Source organism: Aphelocoma coerulescens, chromosome 3 (assembly GCF_041296385.1).
Source record: "Aphelocoma coerulescens isolate FSJ_1873_10779 chromosome 3, UR_Acoe_1.0, whole genome shotgun sequence".
Lineage (NCBI taxonomy): Eukaryota > Metazoa > Chordata > Aves > Passeriformes > Corvidae > Aphelocoma > Aphelocoma coerulescens.
This window is the reverse complement of record NC_091016.1, coordinates 90,484,801-90,507,048: the sequence shown is the minus strand read 5'-3', so window position 1 is coordinate 90,507,048 and position 22,248 is coordinate 90,484,801. Positions and strand designations below refer to the sequence as shown.

The following is a 22,248-nucleotide window of genomic DNA, read 5'->3' as shown; positions in this document are numbered from 1 at the left end:
CCAAAGTTGAACATTTCTTTTCTGACACGTTTTTTTAATGAACTGCTGAAAATTTTTCTTCATTATGTGCTCATCCCTAATGGAAATAGAGCAGGAACTCCAAGCATAGTCATCCCCTCCACAAAGTAACATGGCAGTCTGTCATTAATTTAATAAACTTTAGAAAAGAAAAACAACTCACTATGCCAAGAGAGATATACTGTTGCAGTTGCTTTCACATAGAATATGTTCTTGTCTTTATCTACAGAATGCAAGTAGTATCATGATATTTAAAGTAATGACAAAATTGTATTACCTTTACTATTAATCCCTTCGAGTCAACCATCCATATTCTTTTGGTAGCTGCATCTTTGGGTATCCCTTCTTTTTCCATAGCCATAACAATGAGGTTTGCTATCCCCAATGCAGCCTGAAGGAAAAAGAAGAAAAGTAGAGTACCAAACAAGAAACAAAAGGAATCCCCTGCTCACACGTTTCATTTACCCACTATTTTAGTAAGTTTCCTAATTTTATTAGACAATAAAACTGTATCATTATTTTTTCATAGGATAAACAGAATGAACTGTTGCTACCATTTGGTAATTAGAAATCATAACGTAAAAAAAAAGCACAGAGAAATCTTAAATCATAGAGATAAATCATAGTATAGATAAAGCTTCAGATGGCTTAGAGTGTGGAGAGCACAATAAATGTTGAGACTGGCAAATAGAAAATGCTAGAACTAACATTTACTCCACATAATGACACTGCTGGCCCTGGAAGTGTTCAAGGCCATGTTGGATGGGGCTCTCAGCAACCTGCTCCAGTGGAAGGTTTCCTGCCCATGACAGCAGGGGTTGAACTAGATGATCTTTACTGTCCATTCCAATCCAAACCATTCCACCATTCTATCAGAATACATGAAGTATTTTTTCTTCTTTGAAACTTCTGTAATTTAAACTAAAGGAAATAACAGTCTGTGTGCCAGAAAGTAAAACATAAGAGTTTTTGCTCTTATCTTTTTCTTAGATGCCCATCAGAAAGGTAAGCCTCCTTTTACCTATTATTCATGTGTTTCCTAACTCTAGACTTGGCTGTGCTCCCAGTCAAAGCAGGGGCAAGAAAAACTCATGTATCAACCTTTTGCTGAAATGTGTTTCATTCTTACTGGATTTTACAATATTTCATCCAACTGATTAAATGTCATACAGGTACAGATTGAAAACCAGGCAACAAAACAAGCCAACAGACCACTCAGTATTTCTGATTACAGACCTATATATGTATTTTTAGGGTTGGTTCTGTTTTTTATTCTTTATCACTGAGTTTCACTGAGAACCATTCACCAAGAACCAAGTGAGATTTCCCTTTTTTTGTTAAGAAATAACCAGATTTATTAAAAACCAGCTCCTGTGGCAGGGATGATATCTACCATTACCTCTTTGCAGCAACAGCCACACTGAAAATACTGACAAGAAAATAAACATCAGACCATGAATTCATCTGCTCATTGAACAGGGAGCGAAACCAGGGGAAGGAACTCCAGAGTTCCTTCCTTGATGCAGTAAGGTGTTGACATGCCAGATACAGATACAAGCCATTTTGAAAACTGCAGACATCGCACCAAATATTTAATGAAATTAAAGAAGCCAGCATGGGGTTGTAGATTTCATACAAGAGATGACAAGCCACACCGTAGATAAGTAAAACCTGCCCTTGTGTTAGTGGCTAAGAAATTAATACTGAAAAATTAGTATAAAAAAATAGTGTGCATAAAGATCTTCAGAAATGGATGACCTTAATATGCAGAATCCTGAAAGACTATATTCAATGACAAAAAAAATCGAAGAGGCTCTTCTTACTAAATAACGCTCACTCGGGTAAATACCTTATATTTACTTTCTCCCCTGTATTTCCTCATCTTTCAAAAAATGTTTTGTTTGGTTATATTGAGAGCAGTTTAATAATTTACAGCTGAAGAGCCCAATCTTAAATTCTTGAAAAGAGAGCAGATCTCCAGAAAATGTCTTATGAAAAAGACAAGGCTTCATCAGATGATCAGAGATTTTTCTGTAAATTTATATTTGAACTAAAAAACAACTTTCAGGAGGTGTTAGTAATCATTCTACCCATTTAAGCTTCTTGTTTATTGGACATATGTAACTCATTAAATATTAATCTCACAATACAATTTTTCCTCATATAAAAATACCTACCTCCCCAGCTCCCTGGAACAACACTGTGTGGTCTGATAACTTGTTCTTGGTGATGCGCAGAGCTGCAAGAAGACCTGCAACAGCAACAGATGCAGTTCCTGAAATATATATAAAAAAAAAAGCATGTATCTGGTTATTCTGGAAACAATTACAAAACATTACATTTTAAATAATACCAGAGCATCTTTTGGCTAAATATACAAGTACTGAGTGTAGTAACAAATAGTTGAGTGGAATTGGAGTTTGCTCTACTTTATTCTTACAAAAGTTAAATGTAAGTGGGAATATCATCAGAGCAGCATTAAATAAAATACGATTGACTGATCCTCCTGGATGGGCATAACGACTAGGCCATGCAAACTCTTGTAAAATATTCTAGTTATGACCTTTTTTAGAAGCAGGGGTTGTGAGAGTGAGAGTCCAGAGAGAAGGATTTTGAAGGAATCCAGAAAATTAAGTTACTGGTTTCATTCTTCAAATAGATATACTTCAAGTACAGTAAAATACAAGACTAAAATAAAACTTCACTTCTCATGGGGAGGTTGTCAGTGTAGAATATCAAACTGAACATTTACAGAGAAGCTAAGCTACCTGAAAGAATAAGGCCAGCTTATTTAATACTTCAGTCCACTGTGACAGGAGTTTCAGTTTAGTATCTTCTAAACCATAGGAGGTACTTTTTAAATCTATCTTTGAGTTATGGAAAAAGGCTAAAATTTAGTTTTATGATTTAGCCTGTGGAGATCTTTCTTCTCCAAATGAGAACCCCAGAGAACAAGATACCTGTCTGTCTTTGAATGGAGAAATTTTGGTCCTCATTTTGAGAAACAGCTATTAATAAAAAGTAGAGCAATAAAAAGAATTCAAGCAGGCATCTAACTCCAACTTGTTCACAGTAGCAGGATAAATCTAACCTCTGTGATTGCTGACATATCTTTATCTAACTTGTCCCTAAGGTCTTCTTTCAAATACTCTCATATCTCCTCAGCAAGCTATTCCAGTAAGTTGAAAACTTCAAACCTAAATGTTTCTTTTCTTCTTCTATCTTTGCCTCTTATCTCCTACTGTAAAGCCTGTTATTTCACAAAAAGTCATTTATTATTTTTGAAGACTAATGGTGTTCCAACCTGCTTTTCCTATCTGGAACAATCCCAACTCTCCCACTCTTTCAGAAAGTTAAGTTTTCTTGACTGAACTGCTGCACCCAAATCAATACACCGCACTGCAGGTGAATTACCAGCAGTGCTGAGTCAAGCTGTCAGACTCTGTTGTGCTCAGGAAATTTGTATTTAGTCACCAGGACCTCATATCTGGCTCTTCTGACCAGATAAGACTAAAGGTGACTCCTCCCCAACAAAGCCTACTGGAGGGGAAAGACTCTTTCATGTGTTAGTGACTTCAGGCAACAAGCTTGTATTTTTCACAAATTATTATCATCTCTAAAGCATAAGGTGAGCCCAGGAAAAAAAAAAAAATCAGACTCTATTGCTGCAAGGAACTTGGATCCCATATAGACATCCCGTGGACAGGGGTGTGGTAGTGAGGTAGATAACACCACCAGCAAAGTTGTGATTTTAGAGGATATTCTGAAGAACCAATAGCAGACAGCACTGATTTCCCTCAGACTGAAAAACCTAACAATTAGGTACTGAAAGTCAAAGAATGGGTTTCAACAGTCTTTGAAGATTTATAATGCCTATCTGATTCAGAGAGAGCTGAACCACAGGGAGATGAACACGGGCCCTGCAACATTCAGTTCTGGGAATAAGAAATTAATTCTTCCCTCTCTGGGCAGCAGCTGCTGCTGACTGACTCAAGGAAATCAAAGATGAGGCTATGAATTATTTTGAGAAGCCTGCAAGAACTTGCAAGGAGGAGATCTGATGGCTCCTACAAGTATGTTCCTGATCACCACTGCACTAACTGCAATTGCCCACAGGCCACCCAGCTGAGGGGAGAATTCCCATTGCTACTGACTTTTCCTTCATAAAAAGTGTGAAATAGGTATGATCAGCCCTACAAAAGCACGTGGCTCAGAATCTGCATATTGGACAGTTGCCCTCAACATGCAGCTCCCCTAAATTTGCTATTCACAAGTCTATTTTCTCAGGAACAAGGTGAATTTTAAAGGTGAGATAGCAGTAATCCCCACACTAAACTTGAGGAGATGCTCAAAACAGTCATTCATACTGCAGGCACACAGATCATTGATTTTCAAATACATGTATCTAAAATTACAGGAACTAAAGGAACAGAAGTAAGAAGCCTGGTACTGGCTAAACCTCTTCTTAAATGACATCATTTGGGTGCTGAAGGCTAGGTTTGAATCTGTGGTTTGTAGGCAGGATCATCTGAGTTTCAAGAATGGTTACTTTTCCAAAAATAAAAGGTAATACTTAATAAAATTTAAGAATACATTTTAAAGTTAGAAAGTCAATTTTTGAAGTAAATCCACTTGAACAGTTAAAAAATGTGTCTGTCTTCAGAATTAAGTTTGTTACGTGCTTTTGATTATGACTTTTCACTTCAATCATCAGAAATACAGGACACCTTGTTCTCAGCCCACTTAATGTTTAGACCATACAAATTTGACATTTTTTGCTTCTTTAGTCATTTTTATTACTTGTTCTGTCCCTCATTTCTAAATAAAAAAAATCTTAAAAATGGTTCCTCTGAGGCATGGCTTTGGGAACAACAACCATCAGGCTGAGACATTTCCATCCCACAGTCTCCAAGAACTAGCTTGTTTCTTTCCCAGATGAAATTAAGTCTTCCTCTGGCAAGTGCCAAGCTGGCAAAGATCAAAAATGGCAAAAAAAGAGAAGTCGGAGTGTGCTCTCAGTTTCCCTACCAAACAATCCTCATAACCAGCGAGAAAAAAAGCCCATGCTCTCGTTGGATGCCAAATTCTTTCTCCTATTTTATATTGCACAGCTGTGCTTGCAGGGGAGGAGGAGGAGGGAGCCTACATAACACAGCTTATTCCTAGGACCATCAATCTGGTCTCCTGAAAAGGAAAGCTGAGCTGGAGCACTGTTAAGATTTCTGTTTCCCTTGATGCTGTGGCCACCACAGCCCCCTGCCCCCATCAGAGGACTTCACAGAGAGCCATGAAAGCTGCTCTTCAAGCTGCTTTGTGGTGACAGAGTCAAAATGAAACACCATAGATTTATAACAAATGGGAATGCTGGGATACCACTTATCTTAATGGCTAATGTACTGTTGCTAAGCTTGTTAGCCAGAAAAATGGACTGTCATTAAATTTTACCAGTTAGGATACTTTTACAAACTCTGTCACTACACTATTTTCTGCTTTAAGGAAAAATAAATGATATATGAAACTTAAATAAAATGCTGCACTGAATGTCAGTAACATTTTGCATTGAGTATTTGCATGGGATGTGAGCTAGCGTTACCTGTATGTTCATTATGAGGGCGATTCAGAACAAAGGTTGTAATAGCAATAGATAAAGGCTTAAATATGACCTTTCTCTCAAATCATGATTTGCACAGAACTGCTCTAAAAAGGGTATTTAAAAGTATTCCACACCAATTTTATTCAGCCTTTTGACTCTGAAAGGAATAATAACCCAGTTTATTAGATTACTGAACCCACTATCACTGCTGCTGGCGGCGGCTGTCATCACTCCTCATCAGCAGCTTCCCTTATTCCTTCCCACCGAAAGGGGGGCACCGGCAGCCTGAATAGCAGATCTGTTTTACCGGAACTGCTCTGACTAACGCCATGACCTTAAATTCCATCCTGAATACTGGCTCGAGCTTTTGAAACGAATCAAAATGCAATTCACATCCCTCTGCCAAGGCAGATGCAAACCACTTCTTGCGGACATCACGAGGCAGAAACAAAATGTTGTCACTTTTCTGACTGTCATTGCTGCAGGAAGGAGAGAATTGGCTTGGCCAGAGCACAGGTTAAATCCCTCGTGTGCAGGATAAGATAGACATTGTTCAAGGATATGATTTTGAACACCCATTCTATTGTCCACAGATTTCTAGAAGATTAATCAAAGCAAATTTAACAAAGGATATTTTTCTAAAGCAGTGTCAACTGCTGCAACAGCAAACATTTCATTATAGTTTTCTAGGAAGGTAGGTCATGTCTTGTATAAACGCAACAGACGTGAAATTTCAAGGTACACTATTCTATACCAAGTCTTTGTTTTCTGTGCAAGATTCTTTAGCCTTATTAATTGTGAACTGTACAACTGAGCATGAATATGTTAAAGGAAATCCACAGCTGTATGGGGTTGACATACTATAAATGCTTGGGAGCACAGACTATTTTTTCAGCAGATATAGTTGAACAAAAAAAAAAAAAAGGGGAAAAAAGCCCCAAAACGTGAGATAAGAACTTAATTTATACTGGATGTAATTAATTTAAATTAGTGAGAAATGGCTTATTGCACTGAAGCATTTGCCCATTATTTAAAGATTCAAAAATAAAACTTGCAATCATGTGTTAGTAGTTCCTTTACGTAATTTTACCTATCTTGTCTTAAAAAGCTAGCAAACAAGAAGAGGGGAGAACTTCCTGCAACACATCCTAAAATCTGACTTATTCCTTCTGGACTAAAAGATTAGGAATTGGTAAGTCAGCAGATTGCCATATTTCTCAATACACAGAAGAATAGAAATCACATGTTAACATTGCCAGTCATCCAAATAGCACTTCACAGAGTGCCAGGGAAACAAATCCATTCCCATCTCCTACACTCACTGGGAAAAAGGGGAGTAAAGATCCTATCGAAAAGGTGTCATCTCAGTTCCAGAGGCAAATGCTACAGCTGTGGGTAGTTCAAAAGCACCCTCTTTTAAGAGATGGGAGCTCCTTCTTCTTGCCATGAACAGGCTTCTCAAAGCTGTGTGTGCACACTGCCCTGCTCTGCAGCAGGCAGTGAAAAGAGGGGAAAGGCTCTAGTGAAAGATAAATGTAGCCTTTCTAAAACAGCAATCATTTGGCATATTTGGAAAAGGATACAGAGTCCTGGCAGCACAGGATGGGAGGTCATTTGGTGCAACTCCTTGCTCAAGCAGTGCCACCTGGAGCTGGGTGCCCCAGAACACAGGGAGAATGGATTTCTTTTTTAAACCCATAATGAGCAAAAAATGAAACAGAAGAATATTTGTATATACACATGCTTGTGTATACACTTGGGAAATTACACAAAAGCTACAGTAGGGGATTTAGTTGAAAACATACCGATTTCAATGTAAATTTACCACAAAGTAACAAAGAGGTGACAGCCTGAATATACAGAAAGAAAAACACACTTCACGTAACCCTACAGCACATGTCTTAATGGAATTTTTTAAAATTATTTCATTTTTAAAATTATTTAATTTTTAAAATCTCAACATATTTCACTTGGAAGCCAATGTCTCAGAACGTAAAGCAAATGTCTATGAAAGAAGTTTTCTACATTTTGCACATCTTATCAGAATTTGAGATACATGAGATCAATACATGAGGTATTACGTATCATTCAACTCTGCATTTTTCAAGTTCTTGGTCAGAGAAAGAACTGGAAGCCCCATGCCCCTCACAACCATAACAACAAACCCTAAATCTTCTCTACAATTTGATTTCAAGATCTTGAATTCCCAGGTACCAAATGTATAATTTTTTTATATTAATGTTAAAAAGAATTATATCTTAAAAAGGACAATGCTTGTGACACAGAAATTCTGATTTCTGAGAATGGCACTGAAATAACATTGAATTGGTCATAACATAACTTCCAGGTATAATTTTCCTAGTTATTCAAATAGCAGTGTGCTGAACATTTAACATATATTTAAATCAAATCAAAATGGAAAATAAAATAATTATATTAAGTTATACATGCTCTACATTTTTTATTTTATGTCTCTTTCTTTTCACAAAATGTTGATGCAATTAAACAGCACAGCTGTGAAGAACTAATGACATCTGAGGTCATGACGGATACCAAAGCTAATTCCAATCCAGTGCAATCTCTCGGTGTAAATATTTTTGTTGGCATAAATACAGGCCCTGTGTCCATAATGGGGGAAAGCATTGCAACTGCGGGCACACTGAACAAGAGCTGTGACTCCAGTATTATAATGCAGAGAAACACTTATTTCATGTAGATTGTGTCATACTACAGAAGTTTGTTATTGTCAGTCAAGACAATTTTTAACTGCAGAAGGGGGGGAAAATATCAAAAAAATTCTAATAATTGAAATAATTAATCTACACAGAGGCAGCAAGGCTAGGGAAATTGATGCCACTATTTGAAATGTATCCATGTCAGCAATGCCTGCAACCAGCTACCACATGATAAGCACCGAGACACCCACAGAAAACAAATGCATGGCTCTAAAGACACGCAAACATGCCTTAAGCCACTGACTGTGCTCAAGCAGCAAAAACTCTTTCAACAGACTCACCAAAGTCAAAATGGGTGTGGAAAGGGAGCATTATGGCATCTGGGGTTTGCAAGGGGCAGGAAGGTGTGGCCCAAGCCAATCCCACCCACAAGCAGGATTTTAGCACTGCCCTGTACCTAGGACTTCCTTTTCAGCAGATCTTAAGAGACTTGTTCAACTTCCCTGCAGCAGGGAAGGGAACTGGTTTGTTTCTTTAAGGGAATTTTCAAACTGAATCCCAACCCTGCCTCCTTCAAGGGCAGTCAAGCAGAGAACATCTCTCACCCTGAGAAACAGCTTTGTTTGGCAACACAGGCACCATTGGTTCATTCCCAGGCAGGGGTTGGAAAATAAAAAAACATCACATATCTTATCTTCTGGAAAATTCCATCCTTTCCTTATAACACCTCATCCTGGGGATGAGCAAAGCTAGCAACCTGACCTAATTCAGGAATTTCTAAATGCTGTAAAGTTTGACATTACAAAACTAATTCATATTTCTCCCATATGGGAAATTATGATCAAACCTCCGTTTCGGAAAAGGTTCTTAATAGTTAGAACCAGATAGAAGTATTTGTTCTAAACCAAAGGCTTTCTCTGATTTTCATTTCCGAAAATCTGTCTCTGTATTTCAGAGAGAGAGAAAAAACCCAACAAGCTGATTTGTGGTTAGAAAAAAACGAGACAGGAATTCAAGGGAAAAAGCGAATATTTTCTCCCTAAGGAAACATTGCTATTGTGTTTGTAAGAAGATATTTTGAAAATATAAATATGAAGAAATGATTATAATTGCAGAGGGAAGAAATTCACCACCTATCCAAAAACAAAGATGCTTTCTAAAATGCTGAAATATGAAGAATTTTATTATTCCAATACAGATTTATACCAGAATCCTGTTCACCCTTGCTGTCAATTCCTTGTGTACAGAGAGGTAATGTAGAAAAAGTTACAAAGCTTTCTCCAAAGCAAAGGATGTGACCATACTGTAGCAGGGATGGAAACTGTTTCCAGAAATTCTTAAATATGTCTATAGGTGACCCTTAATGGTCAATCTTTAGTGGGTTGTGATCAGCGTTTTGGCAGACTTTTTCCAAATGTTCTGCAGTCATCAGTTAGGAGCAGGCTGACCCCCTGTAAACAGCTGTGAGCTAAGAGAAGGCAACTGCATTTGTCCAAGTCAGTATTTGCAGATGGATATATGCAGCTTGCCATGTTTTCTTTGTCTTTTTCAGTGTCTGTCAGAAATCAACATCATATATTAGGGGGTTATTTTAGACTTGAGATACTGAAAGGTTCTCATTGAATCTAAGATATATAGGAATCCTTTCTCTGAATATCTTATACAGATAAAAAAATCCTCAAGCCTTTCTATGAAACATATTAAACATTTCTTTTGATCTTAAGGTAGCTTTCTCTTGAAAAATATTAGTACTGGTAGAAACTGTGTTTAAAATATCATTCAAGCACTGTCTTCAGAAGATTATGGCAAATTAGATGCAGTGCTGTGTTTCTTTGCTTTTATTGGCCTGGCACTACTTGCCAGCTTTAGTGCTGTAGAAAATACAACTTGCACATAGAGAAAGCCCTCTTTCAAGTAGCCTGGTAAAAATCATGCTATTTATAATATGAAAATCTCTAAGGATTGATAAAGAAGTTAGCACCATCCAGTCTCATTATAGTTGCTAGGCAAAAGATCCTTAGGGTTTATAAAGTTGGAACAAGAAGAAGGATTAAAAATCAATGGACTGTTATTCTACTTCCACGTTATAGGAGAAGATGACATGCTATGAAAAAAAAAAGTTTCTGAAGGTAATTACAGGGATATGATGAAAAATGACAGAGACCAGAGAAGAATAAATGCATCCACTTTCACCTCTTGGAATCTACACAAATATTAAGGATGGAGATCACCCAAAAGTCACTGGCATTGTTTGTGAAAATACCAAAGGCCCCACAAGCACAAATCAGATTGCAGAAAACAAATAAATTATAAGGCTGCACATGGCTGCACTTCTAAGGAAGGCTGCTAGCTGCTACAGCAGCTCAGACAAAAGCCAAAGGGATACCTTCCAACACTTCTGAACATCAAGACACCTCCTTCCAAGGTGCATGAGAGAGAATGAAATGGTTTGAAAATGCAAATAAAGACACAAAAGGCCTTGTCAAATAAGTTTACCCATAGCTGGTACACTTTTGCTGAAAAGCTTCCTTTCCATTTCTGTGAAAGCACATTCTACTTGAGTCTTTTTCTGATTTGGGTTAAGGACCTTCATCCTGCAAGGAAAAGGAATTCCCTGTGGGAGCGGGGCCTCTAAACAACCAGGGAAACTTCCAGATGCTGTTTGGCCTGCTGTAGCCATGGCTACATTCAGACCCTTCAGGGTAGGAAGCACCATGCCTCTTACAAAGGGAAATGACATTTTATAATTGGTTTATTTCCCATCTGGGAGGTTGTCCTCCATAATCTGTTTCAAATGCGGAAGTAGAACTCAGCCAGGCTTGTAACAGGAACACAGTTCATATGGATAGCCAAATCCCTAACAACAGAAAGACAAGGGCTATTTGAATCCACTGCCATGTGCTGAGTCACTGAAATATGACTTAGGTCCCAAGCATGACTCAATAATGACTTCTGGAAAACTCCAGCTCCTAATAGTTGGCTTAAATTGTCACTGAAAACTGTGAGAAACGAATACAGGTTAACTTCCTGTCACTGCTGAGACCTTCATCTACCCAAGGAAACACGAAGGGGTAAGAGGCAGCTGGATACCCAGGGCCCTCTCTGGGTACCTCTCTCCAGCAGTTCATCTGACTTCAGCCTCCTCTCAAGGGTGGGAGCCCGTGCCCTAGAGGAAGTTATACACTTACTGCCCTAGAGTAAGTTATTTTCCAGTGCTCTTTTGCTGACTGGATATAAGGCAACCCATACACCATGTCAGCCCTGCTTGTCTGTCTTCTTGGGAGGGGAGGGACAGGATGTCTGTTCAGATTGAGCACTGGGAAATCCCCCTTGCTGACATTTCCCATCCTAGATATTTTCCTTTTACCGGCTGCCACAAATTATTCAGATGGGAAAACAGAGTCAAGGGGATCATTTCCCTCTAAAACTGAATGAGACTGCAAGGAAAATTACATGAATATTTAACTGAGTTGTCAGTTTAAGAACTGAAATGCAGTAAAAGGTTAAGAGCAAACGCAGCTCACCAGCTCACCGTGCTGAGGAAAACCATGGCAAAATGTGAGCTGTACATCCACAAATATCACAATAAAGCTGGTGGATTTTTTTCCCTCGGGAAATTAAGACTTTTCTTTCTAGCTTGTGGGAACAACAGTGAAGAGAAGAGAAAAAGTTTGTTACCTTGAATGTCATCATTGAAAGTGCAATACTTGTTACGGTACTTATGCAGGAGGCGGAATGCATTGGCATTAGCAAAATCCTCAAACTGAATGAGGCAGTTCATGCCATATCTAGAAAAACAAGAAATTATGCATTATGTTAAAAAAAGTCTCCAAATTATACATTAAAAAGCTAATAACATTTGCAGGTCAGATTTTGAATACAAGTATAATATGAATCATACAATTCTTAATATGTTTCATAATTATACTACTAATAATATTTAATCAGTTCTAAGTTATGAGTAGAAGATCAGTAGAAAAGGCGTTCACCCTCTGCAGACATCTCAACACAAGTCTTCACTGTGCAATTACCTAGTGAACAAAAAAGGTCCCTCCCAACACAAACCAATCTATAATTCTATGGTTGCATTTTTATTTTTTTTTTTAATATGGAAACTCAAGACTCCTGGCACTAGACTTGTATGCCAATACCTAAGAAGTAAGCAATTGCCTTGCTGTTTCATTGCTTCAAAATAAAAGTTAGTAAGAAGTTAAATTAATTAATATATCATAGAATCGTTTGGATTGGAAGGGACCGTAATGATCATCTTGTTCCAATCCCCTGCCATGGGCAGGGACATCTTCCACTAGACCAGGTTGCTCAGAGCTGCATCCAACCTTGCCTTGAACACTTCCAGAGATGTGGCATCCACAACTTCTCTGGGCAACCTCTTCCAGTGCCTCACCACCCTCAGATACCCCAGTATCTAACCTAATCCTACTCTCAGTCTGAAGCCATTCCCCCTTGTCCTGTCACTATATGCTCTTGTAAATATCACCCAGTCCTTAGAGGCATTTTTATACATCCAGATGTCTCTAGATTCTTTGCATACCAGTCACATATGGCATTTTCAAGTACTTTCTTACAACAAAAGCCAAAAAATCTACAAAGCAATGAAAATAGATGTAGACAAAAACTACGTAAAGACTGGATTCAAGCTCATAGACACTTGCAAGAGGGCAAGATCTCAACAGCACACACCCTGATTGAGCTAAAGGAGGCTTTCCTTATTTGCTAACAGCACAAATCCATGAGAGACAGTCAAGCAGTTCATGTTTCATCCAGAAAAGCAATACATACATATAGTGAACAGTTCAGTGTAAATACATTAATTGAGTTTTTCTTTAAACCATACATGTGTTTGGCAACCACATTAAGCAAATCTATCAGTATTTAAAAAAAAGACAAAATTCCTGTGACTAAACTCATTTCCATGGAAAAACACATATTTACAGCCATATTACAATTAGCTGAATCTATGGGGATTCCACTGGCAGGAATAGTAATCCTTGCTGAAAATAAATACATCTTCAGGTTTGATGGAAAAACCTGGATTTCTTCAGCAGCACAATGACAGGCAACTGCTTAAAAGAGAATTTGGCAAGTCCAGTACTGTAAATCACAACTGGGTTCAAGTAATAAACTAGAGCTAATTTCAATAATTAATTTAAATTTCTAACCTGATTCAGTTTCTGACATAAACCTCTGTAATTCCATAAGGGTCTAGGAGCTGACAGTTGCATAATAATATGAAAATAATGAGATTATCACTCTGGAATCCTGGACCTTGGTTATATGTGTTTCTTGGATGTCAATAGGCTGGTCTGTTTCGTTATTTTACCATATACAACATTCCATTTTCTCATCTGCATTTTATTTTTCTCTGTTTTCTTGTCCATTACCTTTGTAGACGAAGACCAAAATTCCCTGTGAGTAATATTAAAAGAGTGTCCCTGTAGAAAATAATCATCCTATACTGGGCACAGTATCCATATTAATTCTCTGAGCCAGATATCATGGCTGTTTAATTAAAATGGAAAAAATGCAGGCAGTCTAACTCTGGGCCTCTGGGATTTTGGTGTCATAGCAGAAAATTTTCTAAGCAGCATTCTTATTCACTGCACGTGTAGCACCTGACATCCAGGTAAAAACCTGAGACTTCAGTGCTGCCCATGACCTGCAGTACCTCATAAGACTTGTGAGTTTTGAGGTCTATGTTCTCAAAAAAGTCTAACCAAATCCAGTGGCTGGGTACCCATGAAAGACAAGAAAATTACACACCGTTTCTGTGCTTGGAGTATTCTCATTCTCAAAACCACTAACAGATGAGACATACAGATGAGGTAATACAAAATAGCTATTATCTGGCATTCCAGAAAATCCCTTAGCAATAATGAATTGGCTAAAAAGGTGCCACACAGTTCTGGAAGCAGTGACCATACCAAAAGAGCCATCAATTCTTCTATGACTTCCACATCTTACTGTCACAATTACTTAAAGCAGAAAGTTGAGCCAAAACCTAAACCAATATTTTCCTTCCTGTCTCACTCTGCAATAACCTTCCACCCTTCTCACACGCCGATGAACACTTTTAGCTTTGTGGCTTTTGCACTATAAAGGGTAACTGCTTGAATCAACCCTCATGGAAGCAGAACGTGTCCTCTCTGTTTGCACCTCATACCCTGCTGTCATTGCAAGTTTTCAGCTTGGAACTGCACCTCTTCACAGGTGGGTATGGAACACAAATGACTGCGGGATGAGACGGGAACCAAGCACTTTGGTGCTTGTCCTCGTGTAGTCATCAAATCCTGCTGCACCTTTCAAACCACTAGAATTCCAGCAACTGTGGGCCACTACAGTTCTGTGAGTCCAATTATCTTTCAAACATTATGAAAAGAGAAAACAAAGCCTGCAGCTAACTTAAAATGTGACCATCTTAACATCTTCCATCAATACTTGATATAGATACAGCACAGACTGGCTTCACAGTTTCCTCTGATGACACAGGGTGCCTGATCAGGCAGGGTCCAGACACCAGTAATAGATTTGCTACACACAAAATCATCAGATTTAAAACCACCATTCCATGATTGCGGCTGACTGGTAAAAGGGAGCATGTTAAAAGACAGCAATTTCAGGCATGTCAAGAAGATTAGGAGACAAAATTAGAAGAAATTGTCATGATAGAAAACTCTCTAAGAGGTATTTCTTGTATTTTAAAAGTAGTGGACTACCTATTTCATATAATAGCGTGAAATAATAGTGTGTACTGCTTATTTAAGTAGCTAAACTTCATCATCATATACCTTAGGACAATTTCATCTTCCTCTTTGAAATTTGAAGGCACGCGTATCTCCAGTAGAAACTAAAAGCCTTTTATTTTGAATGTGTCACCAGCAGTAGAGTTCCAGAAACAAGCAGACATGGTATTCAGTTACAATGCTGCACAAATGGGGGTGGGAGCATTGATCACAGAAAGGCTCTGCAGAGGGATCTGGACAGGCTGGATCTATGAGCCAACACCAGTGGTATAAGGTTCAACAAGACCAAGTGCTGGGTCCTGCACTTTGGTCACAACAACCCCATGCAGGGCTGCAGGATGGGGGAAGAGCAGCTGGAAAGCTGCTCAGCAGAAGAAAACATGGGGATGCTGGTTGACTGGCTGAACACAAAGCAGCGTGTGCTCAAGTGGCCAAGAAGGCCAATGGCACCCTGGCCTGTATCAACAATAGCGTGGGCAGCAGGACCAGGACAGGGATTGTCCCCCTGTACTCAGCACTGGTAAGGCCACACTTCGAGTCCTGGGTCCAGTTCTGGGCCCCTCAAGTCAGGAAGGTCATTGAGGTGCTTGAGTGCATTCAGAGAAGGGCAATGAAATTGGTGAAGGGGCTGGAACACAAATCTTGTGAGGAACAGTTGAGGGAGCTGGGGTTGTTTAGCCAGGAGAAAGGAGGCTCAGAGGTGACCTTAATGCTCTCTACAACCAGCCGCAAGAAAGTTTAGCCAGGTGGGGGTCGGCCTCTTCTCCCAGGCAACCAACGACAGGATAAGAGGACACAGTCTCAAGCTGCTCCAGGGGAGGTTTAGGTTGGACATTGGGAGGAATTTCTTCACAGAAAGAGTGATTAGACATTGGAATGGGCTGCCCAGGGAGGTGGTGGAGTCACCATCCCTGGAGGCGTTTAAAGAGAGACTGGTCGTGGCACATAGTGCCATGGTCTGGTTGATGTCTTTTGGTGTTTGGTCATAGCTTGGATTTATGGATCTCAGGGGTCTTTTCCAACCTAACTGATTCTGTGATATGAGTCACATAAAACATATCATGCCTTATGGCTTGTTCAAAGCAGAGCCAACAGTTCTCCTGCTGTCACTGGTTTTGACCCAGGGCTACATAGGGCACAACTGAGGAAATAGAGGAACATGTAACCAACGTCAATGTTCATATGAAAGGTGGTACAAATAAATGGAAGAAAGAGCCTATCCAGTGGGCATCAACTGTCTTAACCAGAAGAAATTATGAGATCTAGTCCTACACTGTCAAAACTAAAAAAGAAAATCTGGTAGACATTCCTCCTCAGTGTGCAACCATAATAAATGCACTAACGAATTCTTAACTATTTTTGTGCTCTGGAAAACACTTCTCTGATAGCAATAGCTTGGCTTGGGTTCTGCCTAGGACTGATGGATTTTTGCAGGCAAGTGTTTTGTAGCTGTGAATTCCTCTCTTCCGCTGGTTAAGGATGTCACTGCAGTAGCTGATTAAACAAATATAAATTGTCCCTAGAAAGTGATAATCCAGATCACTGTTTCCCCTTGTAAATCCTATTTTGTCACCCACTCCTTTCTGTGTACTTGGATTTTAGATTTCTGCTCCAAGTCACACAGGCAGTCTGAATCAGGATCCAACTGGACAGAAGTTCAAAGCCGTATTTCCTTTGTTTTGTTACGAAGATAAAATGCAGACGAGAGGTGGCAAGCATGCAACATCGTATTTGTCATCAAGTATGGGAGGCAAATGCTGGACAATGGATTAAAATGAACCATCCCACTGAATAACACGTGGTTGCCAAAAAACAATGTCTCCAATACTTTTCCCAATTTACAACATATTTTTTGTGACAGTCTTAGTTCATTTTTCCCCATTTATAAATAAATTTATATTCAGTTGTCTGTGACAACAATGTTAATGTTCCAAATAATTCTATGGGGTATATCTTTATGTAACAGCCTGGAGAAAAATGTTCCCAGCTCTTTAACCATCCCAAATATACAGTACAAGTATTTTGGCAACTCAATACTCTTAAAACCTCAACAGGGAAAACCCTCAAGAACCTGGCTTTTGGTGACAGTGGGAGCTATAAAAGTTTAGGCATAATTTTGAATTTAAACCATATGATCAGTAAAATCCATGCTTACTTCTACAGCTAAGAAGCTTTTCTGGATGTATATTTGGATCATTTTTTCTTACTGCTAGCCATTGTTTTGGAAACCTTCCTAAAGGAACAAGTGGTTGCTTTTTAGGTTTTTAGCCCTTCCAAACACTTTTTTTATTTTTTTTTTTTTTTTCATACATGCCTGGAACTGAAAAAGCCTTAGAAACCATCAAAAGTGGTTGCTGCCACCCATTCTTAAGAAGGAGCAAACCAAAATGATAGCAACACTGGCACTGTCTTCCTTGCCTCATGCGTCATGGAGCCGCCCTGCCAGCCAGAACCATTTATAGTGCACCAGGACAATGTGGAAATTATCTCCTTCCTCCCCGCTCCAAATGCTGTAAGCCTGCTCATTACCATATATCCCACTGCTCAAAGCAGACTTAAAGCATAAAGAACACTGCTACAAACTCCTCTTTGTGCCAGGGCTTTCCCTGGATGCCTTCCCACCCTCCCTCCTGACAACTCTTAGGACCTGGGTGCTTTCTCCTCCTGTTTTCCTCCAACCTATCTTTAACTTCATTTCATAAGGCAATTAAACTGCTGCAATGAGGTCATACATCCATCCCAGCACCTCTTCTGCTACAATTGTAACCCGCTGCTTAAATTCAACACAATTTAAATGAGGGGGTTAGAGTTTTGCACAATAAATGCTACATATATATTCTGTGGAAAAGGTGGCCCAGATGAGCTACCCTCCAGCAAGCACCCGAGCCCCTTTGCAGCAAATGGTACTACTCATGCTGCCTCTCCAACAGCCTGATGGGCTACAGCTGCACAGGACAAAACTCTGTCCAAGGTGCACTAAGCTCCAGCCAGTTCTACAATGCAAATACCTTCCCAGAAGAGGTATCATTAAATTACAAATAACTTTCTCTGTCCTGAATTGGACCAGCAAGTCAGACAGGACATTCTTCACAGGAAGAGATTTTCTAAAGAACTTAATAGAAACTGTCAGCATCTCTGCTTTCCACATGAAGGACTCTGTTTAAAATTCCTTTTTTATTCCCCTGTAGGCAACCACTGGTTTTATTTCAGCTACAGAAAGCATGTACTTTCATAGGACTATTTTTCATAGTAATTTTCCATTTCTGAACCAATCCTTGCCTCAATGAGCTCAGTATCTGTCCAAGGGAATAGATAGGCATGGGCATGCAGGAGATGGCAGCACTTAGCCCTCACCCTAGTACCAGCAGCACTCACCTAGGTACCAGCAGCAGACCCTTCCTTCATTCTTGTTCTCTTAAGGAAATAAAGTTCTACATAACGTTTCCATATTACTATTCCCTGGCACAGCCACAGTGCTCTGGCACTGTACCAGTGCTTCTAACACTCTTCTGCTTGCTCTTCCCCTGTCCTAAACAGATTTGGTATTCATTTCCATGGCCTTTCTATCCCAGGAATAGTGAGGAGAATGGGCTGGAGATGACTTACAATTTTCTCTCTTTTTTCCCCCCAGCCAACAGCACTGCTACATGTGTGGACTTCACAGCCTTGGGAGCAGAGTGGTGCTCATTTAGGAAGGTTTTGAGGTTGGTTGTCCTGGAAGTTGTTCATAAGCAGAGAAGCAAAACCAGATTCTCTGCCCACAGTCAGGCCTTATACACATAAAGGGCTTCTCTTGTGAGAAAAGGTAATGAAATCAAAAGCTTTTGTGGTATACCAACAGAAACGCTATGAGAAAAGGACAGTTGCTGGTTTTAACCTAATTTTTCATCAGCACAGTTGCATCACACTGTAGCAGGGACTACTTGTTCTTTAAATTGAAGTCTTTTGAAGTCCATCCTACTGAGACAATAACTTGACAGCAGTTCTAGACATACCCACTCTAAGTATTTGTGCATTTTCAAAGTGCTGTGAAAGGATTAATACGGATGGTCACTAGTGAACCTGAACTATATAATAAAATAAAGGCTGCGAAACAAGTAACTGAAAGTTATCACCATTGTAAAATTATATTTCTTCTTGTTGCAAAACTATTTGTATTTTATTTTTTGGTTTTGATATTTGTTCTGAAGTATAGCACACAACAGTGTTGTCAGGAACTGGGCTTGATCATAACTTAGACTTTTCCAGTTCACATGTATAGACTTTTGCAACAGAATTAGGGAGGGTGGTGCGAATGACGTATGAATGGAAATGTGTGCACTACTGGAAGCAGCAGCAAAACAGAGCTGAAAACAGTGGCACACACAGATAACAAAGAACAAAACTGACTGAAGGAAAATTTACAATGTCTCATTTACATCAAGATGAGCAGGCCTGAGCTCTGGTAAGGCCACAGCAAAGACGCCTCTGGGACCTTGACAACAGCAACAATCCATATCACAGCACATCACATGTGCCACTCTTTATCCTACAGGCACAGCAGGAAGTCACACTGCAATCTGAAGAAATTCAATGTGAGGACATACAGACACAAAAAATTTATGGAGGCTGAAGTAAGCAATACCCTGAGGCAAAATAACCATGCCAGCACAGCTGCTGGATCTTAAAGGCATAGAACACCTATATAAAATCAAATCTTATTACCACTTATCACCAGAAGCCCAGAAAAAGCACTGAGGACTTGACAGGCAGGGCTCTTTTGCCTTCAGTGTCACACATCAGCAACCCTGGTCAGACCATATTAACAGAAACCTGCTGATGCTTTGAATATGTAGGTATTAGACTGAATAATAAAATCAACTTTTTTGAACGCTTCTAACATAAATCCACCTCTCTGTTCCATAAAAACTTTCACTGAGTGCTGTCAAATCAGTTTCCTATGGTGGATTGTGTCCAGTTGCCTCCTCTCTGCTGTGAAACAGTCCTCTCAGCAGGAAGGTGGATGGATGACATAGTACTGAGGTATGGCATAATGTACATTATACAAATAAACTATACTTTTGAAATTTCTCAAAGTCAGACATGAGCCAAACGCTTAGATTCAGTTCTTGACATGCCCAAACACCAGCCCCAGCAGATCATTGCCATGAGAAAATACACAGCACAAACTTCCACAAATGCAGAGGTATGAGTGCAGGCTTGCCTAACACTCAGGTTAAATCTGAAGAGGAAGAAAACTGTATTGTAAATTTTGGTAGTTTTCCTCCTTGGGGAAAAAAATGGTTCCATGTGAATTTGAAGTAAACAGCAAATTGAATTACTGTGATGGTGTCTCATGAATTTGTACAGGTTCACTTGTTACCTGATCCTGACCCCACCTAAGTCAAAAGTAAAACTCCAGGAGCCTGGAAAGGGAATTCTACTTGTCTCCTAGCTGTTCTACTGCTTTTTCCAGTGTTACCACTTAGCTGATTTAACTGTAACTTAGACCAAAGAACAATCTCAAATTACCTTCAGTTTTACATTCACTTAAAAGAGATGAGTGCAGATTTGAAACAGATGACCTGAGATTTTTTTTCTTTTCAGACTCTTCAATTCTTCTTTAGAGACTTGGCACTGTGATACTTTTGGCTGAGGGAAGGAATGGTACTGAACAGATGGATTGGTCAACTGTCTGAGCAGACTAAATCAGAAAAACAGAGAATCAAGAAAGAAATCCACCTCAGCTGGAAATAGTAAGCAGTTTTATTCCTCATGAATCTTAAGCTGTAGCTAAAGGTGTGTGTCACTTCTTGCCTTCCCAAAATATAGTGTTCTTTGTTAAACCCTTCAAGCTTATTTTTAAAATTTTAATTAAATGGATCTATGCTAAACAAAAAAAGAACTGTTGTTATCAAAAAAAGAACATATAGAATACATTACACTGTTTGATGAGTCATCCTACACAACTTAAAATTGTTTGAACCTAGTTTTAAATGGGTGTTTCCTCGTTACTTCATGACTGCAATCTTTAAAAGTTACTGATTATTACTGTCTGGTTCAGATTTTCAGCAATTTTACCTTGCCAAGAAAAATACCATAAAGCCACAGTTCTGAGGTTTGCCCTGGTGTTGGTATGTACCTGCACACTCTACAAATTAGATTTTTAATGCTCTAAATTTTGCAAAAGTCATCAAAAAGAAATAAGTACAGCAGCACCTGAACACTGGTTAACAATTGCACAGAGCTGTCAGAGGGAAGTCCTCTACAGATCATTTAGTATGAAAGATACTGTGTTATATGTATTATTATTCATAATGTGATTAGTGAAATCATCTATTCCAAGAAGCCTGGATTCCTAAATCCAGGCAAGAGATGTTTGTCTGGACAAGTTCGCAGATTTCTGTATGAAAATGAAAGCTGGACTTGGAAAAGGTAAAGGTTTCAATTTGGCTGGAAAAATTAGATTTGCAGTGATTGTGCGTATTTTAAGGTGGCATTTTGCTTATAAAAGCTGCATTTTATTTTCTTGTGAATGAACCATCATATATTCACTGCCCAGACAGTAAATTTTAAAATTTTCCAAAAAGGGGGAAGGGTCTGGATTACAGAAAAAAAAAAAAAAAAATAGATCCTTGGCTGATAATTCTATACCAGAAAGTTTCCTAATAATTTTTAACTCTATTTATTTAACTGAATCTAACAGTATTCAAAAATACTATTTCAATAAAGAATAATTTATTAAAGTATTTACTTAAACATATGAGAATTCCAGCTTGGGTCAACAAGACTACTCCTTTGTTTTAACTTAAGTGCCTGTTTTGATGCCTCAGTGAATTAGGCCTCAGTGATTTATAACAAATGCAATGCCTTTTTGGAAAAGATATTGTATCTTTTGCCAGAATCTAAAGATTTCTAAGTAGTTATAGGAGGTTGAACCAAATGACTGCACTTCCTTACATATTTGATTATATTAGTATGAGATTATAGGTATTTTTCCCAAAATAAAAGAGGCAGCTGGATAGCCAAATTAGTAGAAAGCCTGGGGCAGCACATCTGCTCTTTCCCTCTGCTACTTCAAGTGTAATGAACAGATGGAAATCTCAATTCCACTACTGACAGCCTTCATCTTGACTGTTAAAAGGCAAAGAAGTAATGAGCTTTCAGAAATGTCAAAGGGAGGTTGTAACAGGAATACTTAAAGCATTTCTGATAGATGAAA

At 38.9% G+C, this 22,248-nt stretch overlaps 1 protein-coding gene across 2 annotated transcripts in view; it reads right to left on the bottom strand.

Annotated features, from left to right (window-relative positions):
* Positions 1-22,248, bottom strand: part of ME1 (malic enzyme 1) — a 159,230-nt gene that overhangs the window by 23,702 nt on the left and 113,280 nt on the right. For both annotated transcript variants that reach the window (XM_069011234.1, XM_069011233.1), the window contains exons 7-9: positions 11,965-12,074; positions 2,196-2,293; positions 296-409 (exon numbers count right to left, since the gene is read on the bottom strand). In XM_069011234.1, the coding sequence (XP_068867335.1) occupies positions 296-409; positions 2,196-2,293; positions 11,965-12,074 (322 nt within the window). The remainder of the gene's footprint in view (positions 1-295; positions 410-2,195; positions 2,294-11,964; positions 12,075-22,248) is intronic.